Source organism: Galendromus occidentalis, unplaced genomic scaffold (genome assembly GCF_000255335.2).
Source record: "Galendromus occidentalis unplaced genomic scaffold, Mocc_1.1 scf7180000077515, whole genome shotgun sequence".
NCBI lineage: Eukaryota > Metazoa > Arthropoda > Arachnida > Mesostigmata > Phytoseiidae > Galendromus > Galendromus occidentalis.
Window position 1 is genome coordinate 1,177,670 of NW_003805503.1, and position 20,733 is coordinate 1,198,402.

General features: G+C 52.6%; 2 protein-coding genes across 2 annotated transcripts; one reads left to right on the top strand and one right to left on the bottom strand.

Annotated features, from left to right (window-relative positions):
• Window positions 1-1,603: 1,603 nt before the first annotated feature.
• On the top strand, window positions 1,604-2,419 carry vib (phosphatidylinositol transfer protein vib). The gene has a single exon (XM_003747258.1). The coding sequence runs from the start codon at window positions 1,604-1,606 to the stop codon at window positions 2,417-2,419; it is 816 nt and encodes a 271-aa protein (XP_003747306.1).
• A 7,588-nt stretch (window positions 2,420-10,007) lies between these two features.
• LOC100907865 (nucleolar transcription factor 1) lies at window positions 10,008-17,954 on the bottom strand. The gene is made up of 7 exons (XM_003747300.2): window positions 17,934-17,954; window positions 13,383-15,263; window positions 13,000-13,196; window positions 11,859-12,509; window positions 11,540-11,693; window positions 10,844-11,040; window positions 10,008-10,749 (listed from the first exon to the last, which is right to left on the bottom strand). The coding sequence occupies exons 1-7, from the start codon at window positions 17,952-17,954 to the stop codon at window positions 10,008-10,010; spliced, it is 3,843 nt and encodes a 1,280-aa protein (XP_003747348.2).
• Between the last annotated feature and the right edge of the window lie 2,779 nt (window positions 17,955-20,733).

Genomic DNA, 20,733 nt, shown 5'->3' on the forward strand with positions numbered 1-20,733 from the left:
TCTCCGCTCTTCATGTCAGGACATGGTCCGCAGGAAAGTTTCACGGCGGATGAGCTTTGACGACAGAGGGCCCAAATTACGGTCAAGCTCAGACGAGCGACACTTATGATCCGACCCTTGCGTGAGGCACGGCGTCGGGGAGAATGAAAGTCGAGGGACCTCCCAAAGGAGCTGTGCCTGAAAGTCGATTCTCTCTTTCTCCCGATATATGCGCTAGGTTGGCCCGTGTAGAAATCATGCGGGAACGAGGATCCGACGCTCGTGTGACGTGCGAGGAAGTTCTTCGGAATTCCTGCCGTTGTACCGCTATTTCTTCGGTGCCCCTCTGATCAGCGGTAACGTCATAATTAAAATGGAGCAAGTACACGGCGATGGCGACTCTTCCCTAGCTTGAGCAAGACTCGCTGAACTGTGCTCGACAGATGCACGGAGATTCTCTTGTAGAAACGAATATCTATTACAATATTCGTTCCAGGTTCAGAATATTCGAAGCTCCTCTAGCGGTCGTCAGCGGGCGAGAGAATCTCTCAACGCACTCCAATTCATCTGAACAATCCCTGTGTGCACAGGAAACATCCTCTGCACAATGGGAATGCGACTCCTAGCTTTCGAAGCAGACAGAGCAATCCGAATTCGAGAGCCGAGATCTGCCCGCTACGCGGTACATGCAAGCTTGTCCGGTCGACGGGACGATCCGAATGAGATCGGTTCGGGCACGTAGAATCTTTGGACGGCATCATTTTCCACAGTCGGGAACATTGAACCTTGCGGCCTCTCTGAACAATCGAGCATTCTGCTCTCAGCTTGGACACCTAGCCTCTTCCAGATGGACCCTCTTCCCCCTGTTCCCAGCCAAAACCGAAAATCGGGAAACCCGAGAAGAATGGAGAGAACCGCCCCATTTCACCCGAGCTTCTCAGGAGGATCAACAGCATCAGTTCGCTCACCCTCCCCGCATCAAGCAATGGGCGCTCGAAAGGTGGAGCGTTTCCCTCGTCTGGATAGCGGATTCCCCCCAGGATAGACCTCCTCCCGAAAGATATATCGAGTATTGAGAATCGTGACCGGAGGACGACGGCTCATAGGCGTAGAAACCGCGTCCCGGCCTCGACTGCATTACTGCACGGTAACGCCATGATAAACGTAGCAGACACCTCCAACGCTCGCCCGCGTAGCAGACGCCCGTTGAGTCATAACATTTCGTCAGAGGTTCCAAGTGTCAGCCTGCTGCAGCAGCACGGAGCAGAATTGGTCACTTGTCCAGTCTGCGGCAACACAACACGACCAGCGTTGAAACTCGTCTCCACGTACCGGGATCGAGCCGAAGCGAGCCGTCTGCTCCCTTCCAGATCCCATCGGAGAATCGAGTTCGCTAGTCTAGAATAGCAGGAGAAACTCGATAGTGTGGTGTGTGTCCTTTTCTGAGTGTGTTCGGTGGTGTGAGTGTGGTGAGACCTCTCCATAGGACAACGTCCACGGCTAGAGGACGACGAATTCGCCCATCTTTGAACCTGAGCTCAAAGCGGCATACGGAGGGCCTCTCGCGGCAAATTCGCAGGAATATCTCGTGTGATTAGGAGGAAGACAGCGAAAACGGTCCAATATGCTCATCAAAGAGTTTCGGGTGACACTTCCACTCACGGTCGAAGAGTACCAAATTGGCCAACTGTTCAGTGTGGCCGAAGCATCGATGAACGAAACTGGCGGCGGGGAAGGCGTGGAAGTTCGTCGCAACGAGCCTTTCGACAACGTTCCGCTGCTCGGAGGAAAATATACTAAAGGACAATACACCTACAAAGTTTACCATTTGCAATCGAAGGTCCCGGCGATCATTAGGAAAATCGCCCCGAAAGGCTCTCTCGAACTCCACGAAGAGGCGTGGAACGCCTATCCGTACTGCAAGACGGTTCTCACCAACCCGGACTATATGAAGCAGAATTTTCTCATTTCCATCGAAACCATGCACTGCCAAGACGAAGGCGACCAGGAGAACGTGCACGAACTCACTCCGGAACAGGTGAAGTCGCGCGAGATCGTCCGAATCGACATTGCTGACAGTCCGTCGCTATCGGGCGACTACAAGGAGTCCGAGGACCCTTCCAAGTTCAAGTCGACGAAAACGGGCCGCGGTCCCCTCGAGCCCGGTAAATGGCAGAAAAACACGAAACCGATTATGACAGCCTATAAACTAGTGCGCTGTGAGTTCAAATGGTTCGGGCTCCAGACGCTCGTCGAGAGCAATATTCAGAAGACCGAGAAGCGCATATTTCACGTATTCCATCGCCAATTGTTCTGCTGGATCGACCGTTGGCACGGAATGACGATGAAGGACATCAGGGCCCTCGAGGAGAAAGTCGCCAAAGAATTAGAGGAGCAAAGAAAAGCCGGCCCTGTCAGGGGCGCGAAGTTTGACGAGTAATTAGTCAACATATTCAAGCGTGCGATGCCCGTCTTCCTGTTCGACCGACCGACCGGGCGACCGATCGACTGACTGACCGCGTGCCCACCCGCCCGTTTATCAGCTACTGGGAGGGTGGGTCGGACGGTTTGGCGATCGATCAATTGGGGGATGAGTCCGTCGGCGCCCCTGTCAGGTCGTTGGCGGTTGAGGCGGCCGGCGGTAAGGTCGGAGCGAGCAGGGGCCGAAGGCGTCGAATCATAGGATAGCTGGTCATCCTGTGTGCTCAAACGAGTATGCAGGGAAAACGAAAATTCCTAGCTCTTCAACTTCTTTCTTCATCACCAAGAGTCACACCCAACAAATTCAACCATTGTTAGTTAGCGTGTCGTCAGCGAACGGCGTTATGGTCGACGAGAGCGACACCAGCTCAATTCGAGGAATACCGCGGCCGCAGGCAAATTTTCGCCCGTTTCCCATTCCAAATCGAGGCTTCTACGGTCAGTAAGGCATGCCGACGACGCGGAAATAAAGAGGAATAGGCAGGAAACAGGAGCCCTGACGTGGAAACTAGAGCCTCTTTCGGAGGTGGGCGGATCCGGCAAGAATTTGACCTCGCTGAAACCAAAACCCAACTCAAGCAACCATCATCAATATATCAGCTGCAGCCAAGGGGCATCGAGTTACTGAGATAGACGTTCAATACGGAATCGTGATGACCCGATATTTAACTTTTGAAATGGTAGAGACCGGCCGCATCACGGCGAGCTGTCGGGCTTTCCAGAAGCCATTCCGCCATAGCGCATGGAAAGAAAAAAAATATCATCTGAAGATCCAACTCGTTACGGAGATGCTCTGTCTATCATTCATTCATTCACTCAGCAGTCAGTCAGTCAGTAAGTGAGCAAGCGAGTCAGAGAGAGTCAGTCAGCAGACGCTGCAGTCGGAGGTGCTGACCCCAGCAAGCGGGTGGTTGACGGAAACGCTTACCTGTGATTTGAGTTTTGTTTAATAAGAGTAAGAGGAGAAATAAGTCGCCGATGACGTTATCGATGATAATTATTGATATTATAATTATTATTTGTATTGCATTCGCGCTTAGAGAGCCTTATGTCAGCTGGTTGAGTATCCCTGGAAATGGGGGCGGTGGTGAACCACTGACCCCACCCCTAATGTATCAGTCTGGTATGTACAGTGAACGAAAGAGAGGAAGCGAGGCTAAAAAACCATTATGAAAGGAAATAAAAGTTTATTTACGATTCACAGCATAGGAATTACAAAATGCGTACTCCTCTTTTCGCCGACTTATTAGAAAGGCTAGGATCATGGTATTCGAGTATCGAATTGATGCTCCTACAATCCGAGGACTGAGCGACTCCAACGACATCTGTCGGAACAACGCAGGCGGGACGTTTCGCAACCTGTGATTTGGAGGCATTAATGCGCCAACGGCTGGCAACAGCTTGACAGTGGCGCTGATGAGGCAGGTCTCCGAGCCTTTTTTTTTCAGGCTGACTCGTCGTCGTGCTGCCACGTCAAATCATCATGGTGCGCGGCCGCAGTCGTCGAAACCTACGCTGCGGACAGCCCGAGTCATCTTGCGTTTCAAGAGGACGGATCAAGATATCATCGTTTGTCGAGCTTGACAGTTTTTTTTCGACGTCCCCCTATCCGCGGTCTTCTTCTAACAATCTCTTGAGCGGCGAGCGCCGTCCTCTCCTTATTCTAATCTGGCTCATAGTGCTTTCAAGACAAGCGGCTTGGAGCACTCGGCTCTCATCGCGGTGCGCGGGAAAAGAGGAAAAACGATTGAACGACCATCGGGTTCGCGAGGACATGTGGATCATGTACGGAATTCGGTAGGGAGGCGCTCTCGAGTCGACTTTGATTTTTTCTGGTGCCGTTGGGGGGAGGATCAGTTCTTAGGGCAAGCGAGAACTCAGGAAAGAAATTTCGGTTCGACGAATTGACGTAGTGCTCGTAGACTGGAATCGAGACGATCAAGCGGATGATCTGACCGACCCGCTCGTTGAACTTCTTCTCGGGGGAAAACTCAATCCGAGAAGAGCGTTCACATTCGCGCTCGGCCGCGATACGGTATACGGAATGATGAGGAAGATGAGATTCTTGACCGCGTTTCATCACGCTTCTCGAATTGGATAATTTCGGAATGCTCTCCCTGCAAGTCTCTATCGACGACTCCACCGATTCACAGAAGAAGATTCCTAAGTCGCGTATACCTTATGAATCCGGAAGGGGATCGATTCCCCGGCCCGGCGATGCGACGCGGGCGCCACGCATTTCATTCATGAGAGAGTCGAAGTCAATCGATTAACATATGTAGCTTGCTCGCCGGCTATGATACCGCGGTCAAGCTCGAACCTAAAACTCATTCGATGCCCGACCTACCGACAGCCCCTCGTGTGTCTCAAAGAGTAACGTCGATCGCGAGTCCACCTCGACCTTGACCGCACAATATCTCATGCCGAATCGTTGGATATGGTCAATCGCCACGCGGTCGCTCGGAGCGTTGCTTGGAATCTGCTTCAAAAAAAGCGGCTTGCATAGCTTCGAGAAAGTCTCGAATGATCGAAGGTGCTTTGTTGCCATCAGCAGCAGCACTGTCCCGTGAAAGGTGTCGAGGAATAAAAAATGTGGCTCGGTGGTGGCTACCGGAGTCCAAATCGATATTGGACGATGGTCTCGAGGATCTATCGGAAAAGAAGCGCCGAAGCGTGGAGATCTGAGTACCCAAGCCGCTACCGCACCATCGTCCTGGACATGATTAAATTTTCCCGTTACCTCATTGGAGAGTTGACTACTACGAGCAGGCACAATCGCCGTCGATCAATGAAGCTCCCCGCCTTTGTTTGCGGAAGACTCCGATACCTCTACCGCGGAGATGCAACTCGCGTAAATATGTCTCTGTGCGAACTCCGGAGCTGAGAGTGCGCGGGTTCCAAATTAGCGCGGTGAATAGCAGCCGCTCGTCATTAGAGGTCGTGGACGGCAGGGAAAAAACTCGTTCACTTCCGAGCGAGCGGCGCCTCAAGTTCATCGAGAACGCCACGGAGCTATGACCGGTTTCGAGTTTTTCAATGGGAGTTCGTCCTCTCCGAAGGCGAATGCACCCGGCTCACGGTTTGCGGCGGTGACAATTACGGGAAGCAAGGATGGCGCCTATTTCGACTCTCATCCTCCGCACACGATGCCGCGGAGCCTGGGAGAACAATCACATTTTCCAGTCTAGAAGCAACCTGTGCGTAGGAGCGAAGACTTCGCTTTCGCACACTTGCGCAGCCGGGATCCGCGACCCCCCGGAGCTCCCATTGTGCTCAGGGTCTCACAGAGCTTCTGCCACCGTTCGTACTTTAACAGACTGCCGTTGCTGTGTTCGCACGAGGAACCCTGGGCGTTGCGGAACTTTTAAGCTATTTAGTGTCCGAGGGAAGTGGGCTTTAATTCGATTAGTTCACACGTAGCGGTCGCCACTCCCCGACTGATTCGCTCGACGATTCGTTCTCCCCCGTCGTTTCATCTTACCTGCCCTAGACGCGATACGTGGAATGTGATCGTCTGCTCTACCATTCGAGAATGACAAGAACCTAGCCAGAGATCGACGAAGTCGAGGCTTGACGTATTCGGCGTCTCACCTAGCATCCCCTCTCGGAAACAAACTACAAATGGAGTCCGTGGGAGAGTCTCATTCCATTGAGGACCCCGAAGCGCCAAGGTTGAAATAGAGTGACGAGTTGACAAGTCGAGATCACCCTCCGCGGATACGGAGAATCGACGTAGCTATCGAGTCTGAGAGACGAAAAATTTCTCTGATGTGAGATACCGTTCTGAGGCGGAGGAAGCAAGAGCAGCTTGAACAAGATCGATGGAAGGCTTCTTGTATGTTATCCGAAGCGCGCTCTATAATCATCGCAGAGAATTCCGATGGAGACCTGCATATATTATATCCGTCTTGCGGGTCGGATGTTTGCGCAGCATAGGTCTCGCTCGAGACAAAAACGCGGATGATCTCGCTGAATATTCCTCTGACGGAGCCGAGAGTTCCCGACGGGAATTGGATCTAACCGCTCAAAGCTTGATCTAATCCCGAAGGGATTACGGTTTTCCCTGGTCGTTTCAGCAGATCCGTTCGAGCGACTCTCGAAAGCTCCGTGATGTCATTGACACAGGTGGTGCTTGACGCTGGATTTAGTTACACGACGAGATTTTTTCACAGCGTTAATAGTTTCACGGCACCTAATGAAGGGATGGATGTTTGGAGTGTGATTCTTGAGAACCTAGATATGATCGACGAGTACCTCGTTCCTTCCTCATCACCATAGAGATCAACGAGTCGGTCGTTGGCTCGTTGAAGTACGCGAGTGTCTGGAATGACTCCCATAATTTGGAATCCGACCCGTGACCGCTTGCTTAAACATTATTCGTGACCGCTCCATTGCCGAAACGAGGCTGTCCGTCTGGAATCCATAGTGATGTGAGATCCAGTTTCCTTCCCGAATGTTAGTGAGCGAGGTATCTTCGGTCGACAGGTCCGGCTGATTCATCATCTTCGAAATCGATGAGTGCTCCCCGGGTACTACGAGCTGAGCGGAGCTCCAAACTCTCTTCCCTGAAGTATTCCTCCAGCCGGGATTTTCCGTTCTCAGATGCTAATGAGACGTCTTTGGGTTCAACTTCATAGAAATCGGCAATTCGGTTCTCGATGGTTGCGTCTTTGAAAACGGACGGAAAACGCTAATTGCATCCGGAGGCTTCTTTCCCTCTGCATCCTTACAACGTTACACTCGGAAATGATTGAGAGCTCGGCTGGGCTGGGACGCTGCGTCCTCTCATCCTCATGCGTCGAGGCGGCGTTTGGGTGACATCAAGGGACATGCGTTTTTTGTTGCCCAGATCTGTTAGGCGGCGCGGCGATGCTTGCGCTGACATCGCAAAACGTCGCTACTGTAGTCGCTATGTCCGTCGTCATTGCTGGGCTTTCGCCGCTCAAAATCGCGTAAACGCATCAACTCCGAATGACTAACTCTGCGTCAACAAGTTCCTCATCCTAATGATGCGCTGTCAGTAGATTCTTCGGTATAGAGAGTCCATTAAATCCGATGTCAGAGTCGTGACATTGTGTTCCCCGGGGGGACGAGATTTAATTCCCGGAGGAAACGAAAGAGAAAAAAGGCCTGAGCGGAGCTTATCCGACCGGAAGAAGTCATTACAGATGATCCTTGGACTTCTGCGGCCTCTGGCGTGGACCTATAGAGCAAATATTGTCGCTGCCGATACGAGACACCGAGACTCATCGACCGGAGAAGTTCGAAGTTAACACGCTGCAGCTTGCAACGAGGGTCAGGTACACAACGAGCTGGTCGAAGAGCACATGAATGGACACCATAAGAGAGTCCACGCGTGTAAACGTCGCGATCGATGGGAGCGGGGCGGATGCTTGAACTCGAGTCCTTATGCCGACTCGACGGGAAGGCAAATAGCAGGCAGATGCGTTGAGAAAATCTCACAGCAGCGAATATTTTGAAACCCAGCCCCGACTCGAAACTCGAGACCCGAGTTCTGCTTATGCAGAGATGAAGTATTTGCATGAAGGACGCTGCTCGCAGCGCGGATGAGGTTTGTTTGCAGGTGGCAAGCTGGGCACATTCCTCGTGATATCTCATCGGATCTGCTCGCTACTGGTGTCTGAACGTACTTGCTCGCGAGGCAAGCTTCGCTTTACTGGCTCTCGCTCCGACGATGTCCGTCTCCTCCCGTTTGCACACGGGAGGCTCTTATGCGAGAAGGACAGCAGAGTCGGTTCCAAGGGGTAACGCGCGGCATGGCTCTCACGAAAACCTTGATTGGTCGGGAGCAGTGAAAGAGTCTCTTTCTTGCGGAGAAGAGACCACGTCTCGCTCCGGGGGAATCATCGTGCGGATTACGCGGATCGAATGTGGGACCGGAAGATCAACAAGGAATCAGGGGAAGCACCGATCTGACTTGAGTTCCCTTGATTTTTCTACCGACATGAATAAAGAATCCTTGATTTCGTACAAGGAACCGACATAAATCCAGAACCCTGGATTCCTGAACCCTGGGATCTCAGTGCTCGTAGAATTTAGTACGATAAGTCCTCCAATGCAGGTCGAGGGAGCTCAGCTTGGTTTGAGCCGCGCCCGGGCAATCGCGTTAGGAACTGCCTCGGATTTCTCTCGCTCCAACCTCAAGAACTTAATTCATTGTCGAAGCTGCTAATTCGATTCATCCGAGAGTTCGTAGTCACCCCAACGTACAGCACGACGAATCGACGACTGCTCGTTATCCCAGTAGAAACTCGTAATCCCCATCACGAAAATTCGAGCTTTTGGCTTGAGGATCAGATCATAAGATTCATTTTAGATTGTCGGCCGCGAGAAAGTTAGATCGCGGTTGGTGGTGAATCGGCGATCGAATTTGGATTTTGGACTTCGGAGGTACCAGGATCGTCTCGACCCGATTCGATCACGACCCGCTCTCCGAGGGGCCACGGCTTCTGAGGTGACGTAATCGAGTGCAGCTCACTGAATTATTCACCGCGAACCATTAGTGCCGAACACTAAATATCACGGTACTTGTCTCGAACGCCGGAATCGGATATGCCTTTCGTTGCCTCCCGCTACATATAACGGGCCTTGCCGCGCGATCGACCGATTCAAATGCTCACTGACCGATGAAGATATTTGGGAACTCTGGACAGTAGAACACCGTTTGAGGTATTATATAATGTACAGAAATTTTCCTTCAGGGCGAACGTGAAGTCTGGAGGTCGAGGAAAGAAGACTCGCGACTAACAGGATGTAAAAGTCAACAAAACTGCCACTTTTCGTTTTTCATATAAAAATATCTCCGGGTATTGAACAACATAATCGTCACTAACTATTATTATTATCATTACTGCTACGCCATCGCGGGAGTTATCGGCGGCTGTCGCTCGTTCGCCGCTCTCCACGTCTCGCTCAGAGGATCAAGTGTCACGGAAGATGCGAACTGGCAACACAAGCTCTCCTTCTCCGGACGAGCACTTCCCCCCCCCCATTAAGGAAGGAAACTAGGTATATATCTCTCTGTCCAATTAAGTTCAACAAGCAGTAGAAATTGACTCCCTAAAAAGCTACAAGATCTCACACTCTCGCTCAGCTCTTGTAACAGACAACGGGCCAACAACAATCGGGTCTCCTCAAACCAATCGTACAGCGCTCAAAGAAGCAATCACAAACGCAGTCCATATCTTATCTACGCGTGGGGATCTGGAACAAGAAAAATCCTTGAGAGGCTCACTGACGCTCCCCGGCCTGAGGAAAAGTAAAACGGGGAAGCCGATGTCTGACACATCTTTGTGTCCACACCGATAGTGGATGAATTGTGCGAGCCATACAAACGTGAACAAGAGTTGAGGTTTCGTATTCCTCCGCTTGATAATTCTCGGACTAGCAACACTCTTGCTAAGGCCGTTCTGGACGTCCTGAAACCGTGTTGTTCTCCCGTTCAGCCCACTCCGCTTCCGCGGAGCGCAAACGAATGCTTTGCATTAAAGCAGATCCGTCGTGGTTACACATCGCATGTGAATCTATCAGTCCGAATCGGACTCATCCGAACTGTCATCGCTAGAATCGTCGGAGTCATCTGAGTCGCTACTGTCGCTGCTGCTATTTTCAGAGGAACTCTCTTGATTAGTTTGGCCGCCGGCAACGCTGGGTTCCACGACGTTCGCCGATTCGGGAGGGTCCTGATCCCCGGCGCTGGTCTCAGCGAATGAGGCATCCGTCAGACAAGGCATCGAGGGGAGCGCCGCTTTCGAAGAAACCTGAACCGGAGCGGGTTCCTCCTCGTCCGAGGATTCATCCGTTGCCGGTTTTTTCGTCGAGTCGTACGATTGATCGTTCAGCGGGGGTGGGGCTTCGTCCTCAGAGGACGTGCAATCGGCCGCGCTCGAATGCCGCAACTCCATATCGGATTCTGAAAGCGACTCCTCGTCCGCGTCTTTGTTCAGCACCACCTCGTCCTCGATGTCCTCGCTATCCTCGGACAGACCTCGTTTCTCGGGCCGCTCCTCGCGACGACCGCGTCGTTTGCTCGTCGCTTCCAGATGAGCTTTGTACTCAGCTATCTGCTCTGGATTCAGGGTTTTTAGGAAGTTGTTAACCTCTTCCTTGTATTTTCGATCCAGTTCCGCAGCTTTGGCCTTGTACTCGGACTTCTTCTCGGACGGCAGGGCTGTCCACTGTTTGGCAACAACACTGATGAGAACTTTCGGTTGATTGTTCTCTCGGAGTTTCGACATCACCTCGTTCGTGAACACCGAGTATCCGCTCCTGCAACGGGATCGAAACCGCATGTTGATATCGATCGACGCGAAGGATTCTCACGAGCTGCGGGCGAATATAAAACACTGATTTCTCAACTTACATCAATGGACGTTTCGGTTCTCCGGGTAGAGGTTTCCTCTTTGGCAATCGCGGGACCCTCTTGATCCGATCTTTGTCCTTCGGTTTCGGGTTCTCTTTCTGGCGTTGCTCCTCGTTCAGCATCTTTGCTTTCTCCCTCCAAACCAGACGATCTTCCTGAGGGAGCTCCATGTAGGTTTTCGACAGGACTCGAAGAATCTGAATAAAAGTCATAAACTCCCTCAAGGTCGGCGTCTATCTGATCTCAGCGGATTTCACCGAGCAATGTATACAGTAATGACGTAATACATCTGAGGGAGCCACAGGAATGAGCTGATCCGTCGATAGCGGAGCATTTATACACGCGGAAGATCACACACACACATCCCACGAATCCAATCCATGGTTCCAGCTGACGGGAATTCTCTTTTTTTCGGTATCCGGAGTCCGGATGAGGCCGTTCTCGGAATTTAAATTGCTTGAAAGGTTCTTGGAAGGTCCGCGCGAGGGAGAAGCCCTCTGCGTTTTCCCTCCAGACATCCATCGGAACCGGAACTCCGGGAGTCTAGGACACCCTCAATCTCATTCTCCGGGGCGGGCCGGAACCAGGAATGAGAGGAGCGAGGGAATGTTCCTGAGGCATCTCACTGAGAGGCGAAGATGAAGCAGAGAATCAGGTTGGTTCCAATTAAAGAAGGAGCAACCTCAAATATCTAACCTCATGGTCTGGTTTGTCCGGGTAGTCTTCTTTGAGACGGGCGAACTTCTCCTTTTTATACAGCTCGATAGGTGTGATTTCATTCGAAGCGCTGTCTCTGCTCTCCGGAGAGTTCAACTTTTCCATGGGTATCGGTATCGTCTGCAGACTTTTCCTGTGAAAAGGGAAAGCTCAGGACTCAGGATGAACTCCCGAACGATAGAGCACCTCACGATCGGGTGAGAGTGCGAGGACCGAGCGCTGGAACCAGCAGTTACGTCTGATCTCACAAATTCAACATAGTATTCTCCGAAAGTTCGAGTCAGCGAGAGAGACCTACTTGGGTTTTTTGTTTTCCACAGGCATTGCACTGACAACGACGTTGCCGTTCTTGTCCACGTTGACTTTGCTCAGGTTCAATCGACCGAATTTATTGTCGTAGGTATTCTTGATGGTTTTCGCCGACTCGTTCAGAAGTTTCCTGTGATCTTCGGTGAGGACTTGCCATCGCTTCACCATTTCGGACATGCTCTCCTTGAAGCTTAGAGCAGCCGGCTCGAGATCGATCTGGCAAATCTTCGCGAAAAGGGCGTATCCGTTGTTTGGTGGCTTCTCCGAAGGTGGGTTCACAGTCTGAGCCATTTTGTCCTGAGACAACTCGACGTACTCTTTTATCCGACTCGGGAGGGCCGAGAGGTCCATCGGAGGGAGGTTTTTCGAGCTTTCTGAGCTTTTCAGGTTTTCCGGCTCTTTCGGCACAGCTATCGGAACGATAGCCGGCGCTTTATGGGACTTCGCTTCCGGATGGTCCCTGTGGAATTGTTCCAGTTTTCTCTGATACTCTACCATCTCAGAGTCGAAGACATCTTTCAACTTCTGTCGTTTCTCTTCGCTGAGGCTATGCCATTTCTCGGTGATTTGTTTCGAAGCTTCTCCATGACTGAGTTCCGGATAGCGTTCCTTGACGATTTTCAACTTGTCCACGAGGTACCTGAGGCGATTCGGAGAGACTTGAAATAATGCTCAGATTGGGATACAAATTTACCAAATCGAACGGAACTCAAGACTTCCGCCAATGATTGCGCACTGCGATAACGATCTTCAGAGCGCGCAAAATTCGGAGTGATTCGAGCCTTGGCGAGAGAGTCAGTAAGGCCATTACGCGGTTCGCATTCGAGAGCGCTGAGGAAGGGGAGCGTGCATGCGAGTCAATCGGGCCGCCCGCTTAGCGACTCACTCCGTCCCGATGACCACCGTTAGGCGAAAAGAAAAACAAATGAGCGACCCAGAAGCCTCGAGAAGCCAGCGTCCAACATTCCCCATGGTCACAGCTGCCCCCAAGTCAGCTGAATACGACAATGTCTCCCGCTACGGATTCCGAGCTCATTCGGTAGTTTATATCTATTCCGTTCGACCCTATATCTCGATTTTCTGCCCCTGCGAAACTAGAAAGGGAAGGGAGGCGAAAGACTGAAAAGTACCTCATGTATGGCGTCAATGGTTTCTTCGGGAGATCCGGATGTTTCAGTTTCTTAGGCTCCCTAACATTCGGCGCCGTCGCTTGAGAAAGGATCGTCGCCGACGCCGATATCGTGCCCGGCGTCGACGTTTTAATCAGGTCCTGAGTGTCGGATAGAAGCTCGCTCAGTGTACGGAACTGTCGGACTTTTTGGCTCAGCTGAAATTCCGAGTCGGAGGGAGGAAAGAAGACGCAAATAAGATTCTAGACTGGAACTATGCAAATACTCGTTCACAACTATATTCAAGGGCCATCGGTCGCGTTTTGATCAAGATCCTGACACTTCGAAGGAAGAAAACGCCCCAACGCTATAGTTCCGCAATAGCGCTCGGCGGGTATTCTCACCTCGGTCCATTTGGATCTGCACTCAGACGATGAGTATTTGCTGAAAGCCACTTGGGACCAATCCATGCGAGATTCCGTCACGGCGAACTGGACGTTATCCTGCGTGGGGATGGATCTTTTCATACGTTCGGTCAGAACCATCAAATCAAGCGGAGTCCAATCAGGTGTTGGATTGGACACCGGCTGCGGGCACTTCCGTTTCGCTTGTTCCACCGGGAGGGTTTGCACGGCGGACGCGGCTTCGATTTTTCGTTTGAGTTTTTCACGCTGCTTCGCGTCTTCGGTTTTTTTCAGAGCCTCAGCCTGCTTCTCGCCGGCTGTCGTTTGTGACACGAGTCCACTTTTGATGAGATCATTTAGCGTGAGTCCGTTCAGGGGCTCTTTCATTTTTTGCAGGACAGCGTTTTGCAGGGCGGTCGCCATCACGAGAGCTGCTGCGTCGACGGTGGCGGGTGGTTTGAGCGGTTGCGGGGCAGGTGCGGCCGCGGGCTGCATTTTTCTCTGTTTGTTCTCCTCGATGTACTTCGTCGTTCCCGGTGGAAGTTTGAAGAACCCAGCGCCATTCGGTTGCTTCAACTGCGCGTTATTGATCTCCACGGGAGCCGGGAGCTTGAAGAACAGAGAGCTATCGAAGGCAGCCGATGCCGGACTCGTTGGAGCTGTGGCGGCTGCTCTCGGCGAGGACTTGACATTCGACAGAGCGGTGGTAGGAGCCAGAGGAGCCACAGGTGGATTCGATGCCACCGGTTGAATGACAAGACCCGCCGCATTGGGTTTCGACTCTTCGGAAATGGGAATGATGTTTGTCCCCAAATTACTGAGCAGCTTCTGTAGATCCGGCGAATGTTTCGCGGCTGGAGCAGCAGCTGGCGTCTTCGCTACCGGAGTTATCGTGAGACCCGGAATCAACGGCGCCACGAGGGAAGACGATTCGGTTTTGGTGCTCGTTTCAAGTCGGGGCTGTTTCGTGTTTTTCGCCGAGGACGGTGCCGCCGCCGCTGCTACCGACGACGACGGAATACCCGACGTCAACGTTGAGCTCTCTTTCGGGCGTATCTTGCTTTCGCCGTCCTTGGATTTCGTTCTATCTTTGATCGGCTTACACGAATCCAATGATTTCCGCCGCTCGTGGCACGCTTCGCCATCGTTCTGCTGGATGTCGGAGTCGGAGGCTTTTTTCGGAGTAGCATCCAGAGGCTTCCGACGGTCCTCGCGATGCTGGCGATCGTTGACGCCACGATCTCTACGCTCGTCTCTCTCGTCCCGGCTTCTGTCTCTCTCTGCGGCATGATGACTCCTGTGGTTTTCTTTCTCTTTGCTCAGGTACTCTTTTTTGTCTCGATCCATGCGGCTCGAGTGTGTTGACGATTTGTCGTTATGATGATCGCGGCTTTTTTCACCTGGCTGCTTCTCACGATGCTGGTAGTGGTTGTGAGAGGATTCCTTTTCGCGTCGTTCATCAGCTCGGGCAGCCGGTCGGTTATCCTTGTCGCCTCCGCCGCCGCTGCTGACACTTAGTTTCGTTATTGTGACTCCTGATTCTTGATTTTTCTCCTTGCTGCCTGACTCTTGGTGGTTGCGGGTCTTGCCTCCATCGTCCTTTTTCGGTGACCGATTGCTATCGGGATGCTTCGAGAGCTTATTCGACTTGGGGGATCTCATCACGTTATCCCCGCTGCCGAGAATGTCTTCGAACGACGGCTGTGTCGTGGCACCCACACCTGTCTGTGCGTTTGAGCTCGGTGGAGAGACCTTGGGGATTCGAAAAAACTGGCCTTGATGAGGTGAGGGCTTCTGTTGTGCCGTCGCTGAGGATCCTGACGCGGATGCGGACGTTGTGCTCGGTGATCCACCGTTCGCCTGGTTGGCGAAAGCCGCTGGCTGAAACATTCGAATTGGAATGAATTAAGGGAGCCGCACACGACTGAGCCATGGGAGTTCTGAACCCAGGGATCGGGACACAGGAATATGTGTCAGGTGGAAACCGTCTCCTCACCGGAGGATGGTGGACGTATCGCACGGATGTCTGGACCCACGGCGGAGCGTGGTGTCTAATGGTGACATACTCTCACATTTCGAGACCAAACCGAGAAAAATGGAGGAGAGGAGAGAATTCGCTCGTCCAGCGCTGCTTTGCACAGAGAGACAGAATAACGCGTGAAGGAGAACCCGTGGCGCATCTCGCTACTATCCGTTGGCCCAGCGGAAAATTCGAGCGCAGCCGCCATTCGAGCGAATAATTGATCCGAGCTCGGGTAGTCGAAGTCGAGGCTCACAACCCGGAACATAGATCCGCGAGCCCCGGCTCGTGAATAATAGCGCTGAGCGACACCGCATGCGCAATTTGTACAGGAATAGCTCTGGGCCGGACTCGGGCCTGCGTCAAAATTCAAATCCGCCGAGAATTATCCAATTTTCCAAGGTGGACGATGGAGTCGATAATCGCATGCATGAGACTCGAGTTTCCAAAAAAAATCCCGTTCAATCCGTGAGACGGTGGTGTCGCCGTTGGAATAGTCCATCTCCTCAGCTTGGAATTTATTCATCACGTCTAGTTCCATCCACCGTCTGGCGGAGCTTCAGAGGGCTTTCTGCTGTTGCATTCAAGTTCGCCCCGCCGCTCCGTCGGTAAGCCGGTGCAAGCCGTCGCCTGTCAATGACTTCCGGAAACGAGCAAAGATTCCGTTCGTTCAACGGAACCGAGCAAGGGAGCGACGACCAACTCACATGAGGGCAGACAAATGAACCAAGAGGCGGCATATTGCTTGCTGTGGAGCAAACGAACGGGCGAGCGAGCAGTCAGTCAGTCAAGCGGGCGGACTACTTGGTGTATCGTTGGATTCTCGCTGCTGAGGAGGAGAAGGATGTCCCGCGGAGACTTGCGCTTGCTGCCGTCGATTCGGCCCCGCTGCTTCAGCTGTCGCCGCGTGGTCTTGTTGCATTCTAAGTTTCCAGAGCGAATGCTTTCAGGCCAGCCTTGCTCATCGTCTTGCCGAGGTAAAAGCTAGGAGCGTTCTACGATGGAAGCCCGCCCATCTGTTCGTCCGTCCGTTGCTGGTTTTCCGTCCGGCTCTGCCTATCTATGTATTAAGAATCGTCGTCACCGCCGCCACTACGGCTCCAGCTGCTGCTAGACAGTCAGCTTGAGACAGCACTCAAATCTCAAGACGACATAAACATTCCCTTACGCTGCTCGTGCCCTGAAATTCGTCTTGATGCCCGGGGCGAAACGAAACCTGTTTACAAATGCGCAGATGTTATTGGTGCCGCTCAAATCCGTGGAACTGGGAATGAGTCTCCTTGACGCGGCACGTGACGAGTTCCGCGAGCTTCATCGGTCGATCGGTGGATAAATACACGAGCGTCTATAGAGCGAGTTCCGGGAGGAGCGGGAACTCGATTCCCAATGATGTCTATTGCGCACGGATTCCATTCCAGGAGCTCAAGTGGAAAATTTTGATATCAACGTACGGAACCGTCCCGTCTATTCGTGACCCCAATAATTCTCTAGATTCGTCGAATCGCTATGCCAGGAGATTTTTCGACGAATCCGTTAAAGTCGGGTGATTCGCTTGAAATCCTCATGTCAGAGAGTTCTGAGATTCCAGAACCGCCAAGATTTCAGGACTCCTTGCAGGAGTTCTTCCGATTGTCGCAAGCGTGCAGGAGATATGAGACCACTGTTTCCCCATTTTTTCTTCTCTACCAACGAGGAGCCGCAGCCTGCCTTTCCTTACAGCTCCAGCGTCGCTCTCTCGACCCTTATCCAGTTCGGAAAGGTCTTCCGGTGAATCACGGGGTGCGCTCGACCTCTAGCCATCTCGGGATGGTGGAGCTGATCCTGAATGTCGACATGATTCGGAAGCCTCATGGGTCGCTCGACTGGCATTTCAAGTTCAAAATATTATTTTGTCTCGTGCGCGAGGCCTCGTTGCCCAAAACTCGCATCCGATAGCTCCGAGATTAGTACGCACTTCTTTCAGGACTTCGTAGGGAGACTCTCACGGAGGCTCTCGCGGTAGGGCCAGGAGCACGAAGGAGCATAAAGGAGATCTTGAACTCCATCCAGAAAATGGAGCTCCCGGCGCCTCCGGAGAATCGGTCTCCTCAATTGGTCATTCGCGGTTCGTTCCGGCAAGATGACTCTCAAAGGACACGAATCGAAAGGACTCCTCCGTGATTCGACGAGCTTTGCCCACCATCGGGGAGCTCTCAGATGCTCAGCTTTGTGACCAAAGAGGTGACACGCAGCGAGAGCGTCGCGCTAAAAGAGATGCAATCTCAACGTCGACAAGATACCGACGATGCTTGGCTCCAATTGTCACCCCGCAGAAACGACAATTATTATTGTTCACTGCGAGAGGTCGTGCGGTTTGTCTGCCCGCGACCCATAGAGTTATCTAACTTATCCTCTCGGAGAGAGCACTCTTCCACAACACTCAAACACACGCAAATCCGCTCCGACAACGAAGGCCTTCCTGCCCGAAAAGGGAGCAGAGGAGCGTTCGAGCCGGTGACATCAAAACTCTACCGTCCTAGATGGGTACTTACCATGTGGCGAACTTTGGCCATCGTGCGACTCCGACCCACGAACAAAGTGTCGAATTCGTTGTCACCGTCGACCGAGGTGAAAAGATGGCGCAGCCGGGCTATGTCTGCAATAGCGGTAGACTGTCGTTGAACAACATTGGCTCGTTCCGCTTGGGCTTTCGAACTTTTTCTCGCTAGGATTTCCAGACTATTTTGTCCACCTTCCGACCCCGACCGTCGCGAAATCCTCGTTTTTTCCACGCAGGAGTTCGCAACACGCTTCGTGAGAGCGTTTCGAGAAATCACAGGTGGTCCGCACACGAGCGAGATCGGCTTTTGAAGACTTTGACAACTTCGATGTCGGGGGTTTCCGAAAACTCTGACAACACTCCAGAATACTGTCAAGATTTCGCTCAGGGGCTTGTCAGAGCGAGGAACTTACCAACACTGCCGACCAGCGGTGTCGGAGAACATCTTCCGCCGACTTTAGAACCTCGTTCCGAAATACGGTTCGGATCGACAGTACTGTTATCCGAGCGACGTGCAAACTGGCCCACCGTCGATCTGGGGCCTTGTCACTTGATCAGTAGGAACTGGACACTACACGTCAGATCGAGCGGCAGCTGAGAAACCGGTGTAAGGAAGGCCCGAACGGAGAAGAGGTGGAAGGCCGAAGTACGTATCTGCGACTGTACTCGGTTGTGCGATAAGCCAGCTTCAACCATATGCTGGCGGCTGCAGAGTGGCAACGACGGTAGACGGAGCGGGCCGAGCATCCATCCCTCTTGCTTGGTAGCCGCCAGGCAGGCAGGCTGGCTGGCTCGTTCGCTTGCTCGCACGCACACTCACTCACTCACTGCTCACTAACTTGCTTCACTTCAGCCATCCAGCCGAGCAGGCAGGCGGGCGGGCGAGCAGACAGACCACCGAACGAACGAGCAACCGACCAATCGACCTACCAAGCCGCTAGTCAGTCAGTCGGTCTATCTATCGGTTGCTCACTCACTCACTCACTCGCTCGCTCACTCACTCCTTCGGCAAGTCTGACGCTCCGTCTGTCCGTCCACTTATCCATTCGTTCAACCGCATGCGTGTGTGTGTGTCTGTGTGCTTGCCCTCCTCCATCCATGGGCAACGCGGAAGCGAAACAGGACCCGACGACAGCAATGACGCTTGTGGCCAACAGACGCCGCTGCTCCAGTGATGGTACTCGTGGCGTTGCAAAGCCGCTGCTGCCACCGTTTCCCCTGCGAGGCCGCCGCATCGACGTCGTCGTTGCCAGATTGTTCGACGACGGGCCGCTAGTCGGGGAACCGCCGCTCCTGTCTGTGTGCTCAGATGCTTCTCGAGCTTTCTCCTAGTCGGATCCGAGCGCTATCTGGCAACGAGCAGAACTACTGACATTCGCTTCGGTCGCTTGACGTTCCCCACGCGCGCTGCCTCATCGATGGGTCCGAAGGTGCGCTGGATAGCCGGCGAGTGTTCGCCAGTCGTTCAAGTTTTTTTTCATCTCACCATCGTTGGCTCGACGTGGGATCGTCGCTTGCCGAGCAAGTGGTGCCGTTCGTGAGCGGCATTACGTTAGGAGCTGTCGCGAGTGTCGCTGGTGGACGCTCAGACGAGCTATCTTACAGCTGGTAGCTCGTTCAATGGCACCGATGTAACTTTCAGCAGCAGCGGACGTGGGTCGCGTATACCCCGAATCGAAGAGACTGACACTTTGGGGTGGTGAGCGACACAGCTCTGTGATCGTTTCTCATAACTCATAATCATTGTTCCGGTGTACTCTCGGCTTCTGAAGAGCGGTCAAAGTTCAGCCATCGACTGAAGGAGGGATTTTTAGAAATTTTCCCGCCGATCGCTTTTAACAAATTCAAGAGCTGGCTGGCCGTTCAGAATTGCTCGACTCCTTCCTTCGTGCCGAGCTCTCGAGTTTTGAGCTCGACCGGAATCGTCTAATACCATTCCTCGATCGCATGACGGGCTCTGGAAATCTCGCTCACAGGGATGAGACGGAGTTATTCCGTTCAATGTTCCTCAAATTCAATCGAATTCGGAGCGGCTTTCTCTGTCAGAATGAAGTGAAAGCGTTGCCTCGAGTAAGCCCATCATGGGAGCCATTGTCGAGGAGTTCAGATTTGTTCCGGTTGGAAACTCGCACAAGACGGGAAATCAGTCTCGGCTTTAGCTGTTGCGAGGTGATCCGTGGATAGGAAACAGGACGCCGCACCTGTCCGCCGTCATGCGAACGTGACGACGATAGTAAACTTCATCTTTCAAACAGCACTTGACGCTTTCCAATGCAGAAAGAGATTTAATCCCCTGATTCCATAGGTGGGGTCCGACACACATCTACCAAATTCAAAACGTACGCATCGAAACACAAGCGCTCCTCTAGCTCTCTCATCGCTTTCCCTCCGAAAAAATATCATCTGATGCTGCTGGTGATGGCGTTCTGAAACATGCGATCAGTAGATCTTCGTCTTCGAGCATGTGGAAAGCTCTCGGGTTCCTGTGCAGTGCCCCTCACAGAAGAGCTTACCCCATTCCAATGGCACATGGGAGTTTTCTAGTGGCGTATGGAATCATGGACACTGTAAATACTCCTAGGGGGATATGTATACACTTATCTTCCTCGCTCTCTTGATCTCCTGGGCACAGAGCAAACGAGTTCCTGCCCATCCAACGAGCCCCGTAATGCCGGCGCTTACGTACGATTCCCTGGCGGGCTGGGGAGAGTGATCAATGAAGAAGGGACGAGGATCAAGAATGATGTTGCACCCCCTCAGAACCTATGCTCCACGGAAGAATGAACGTCGGC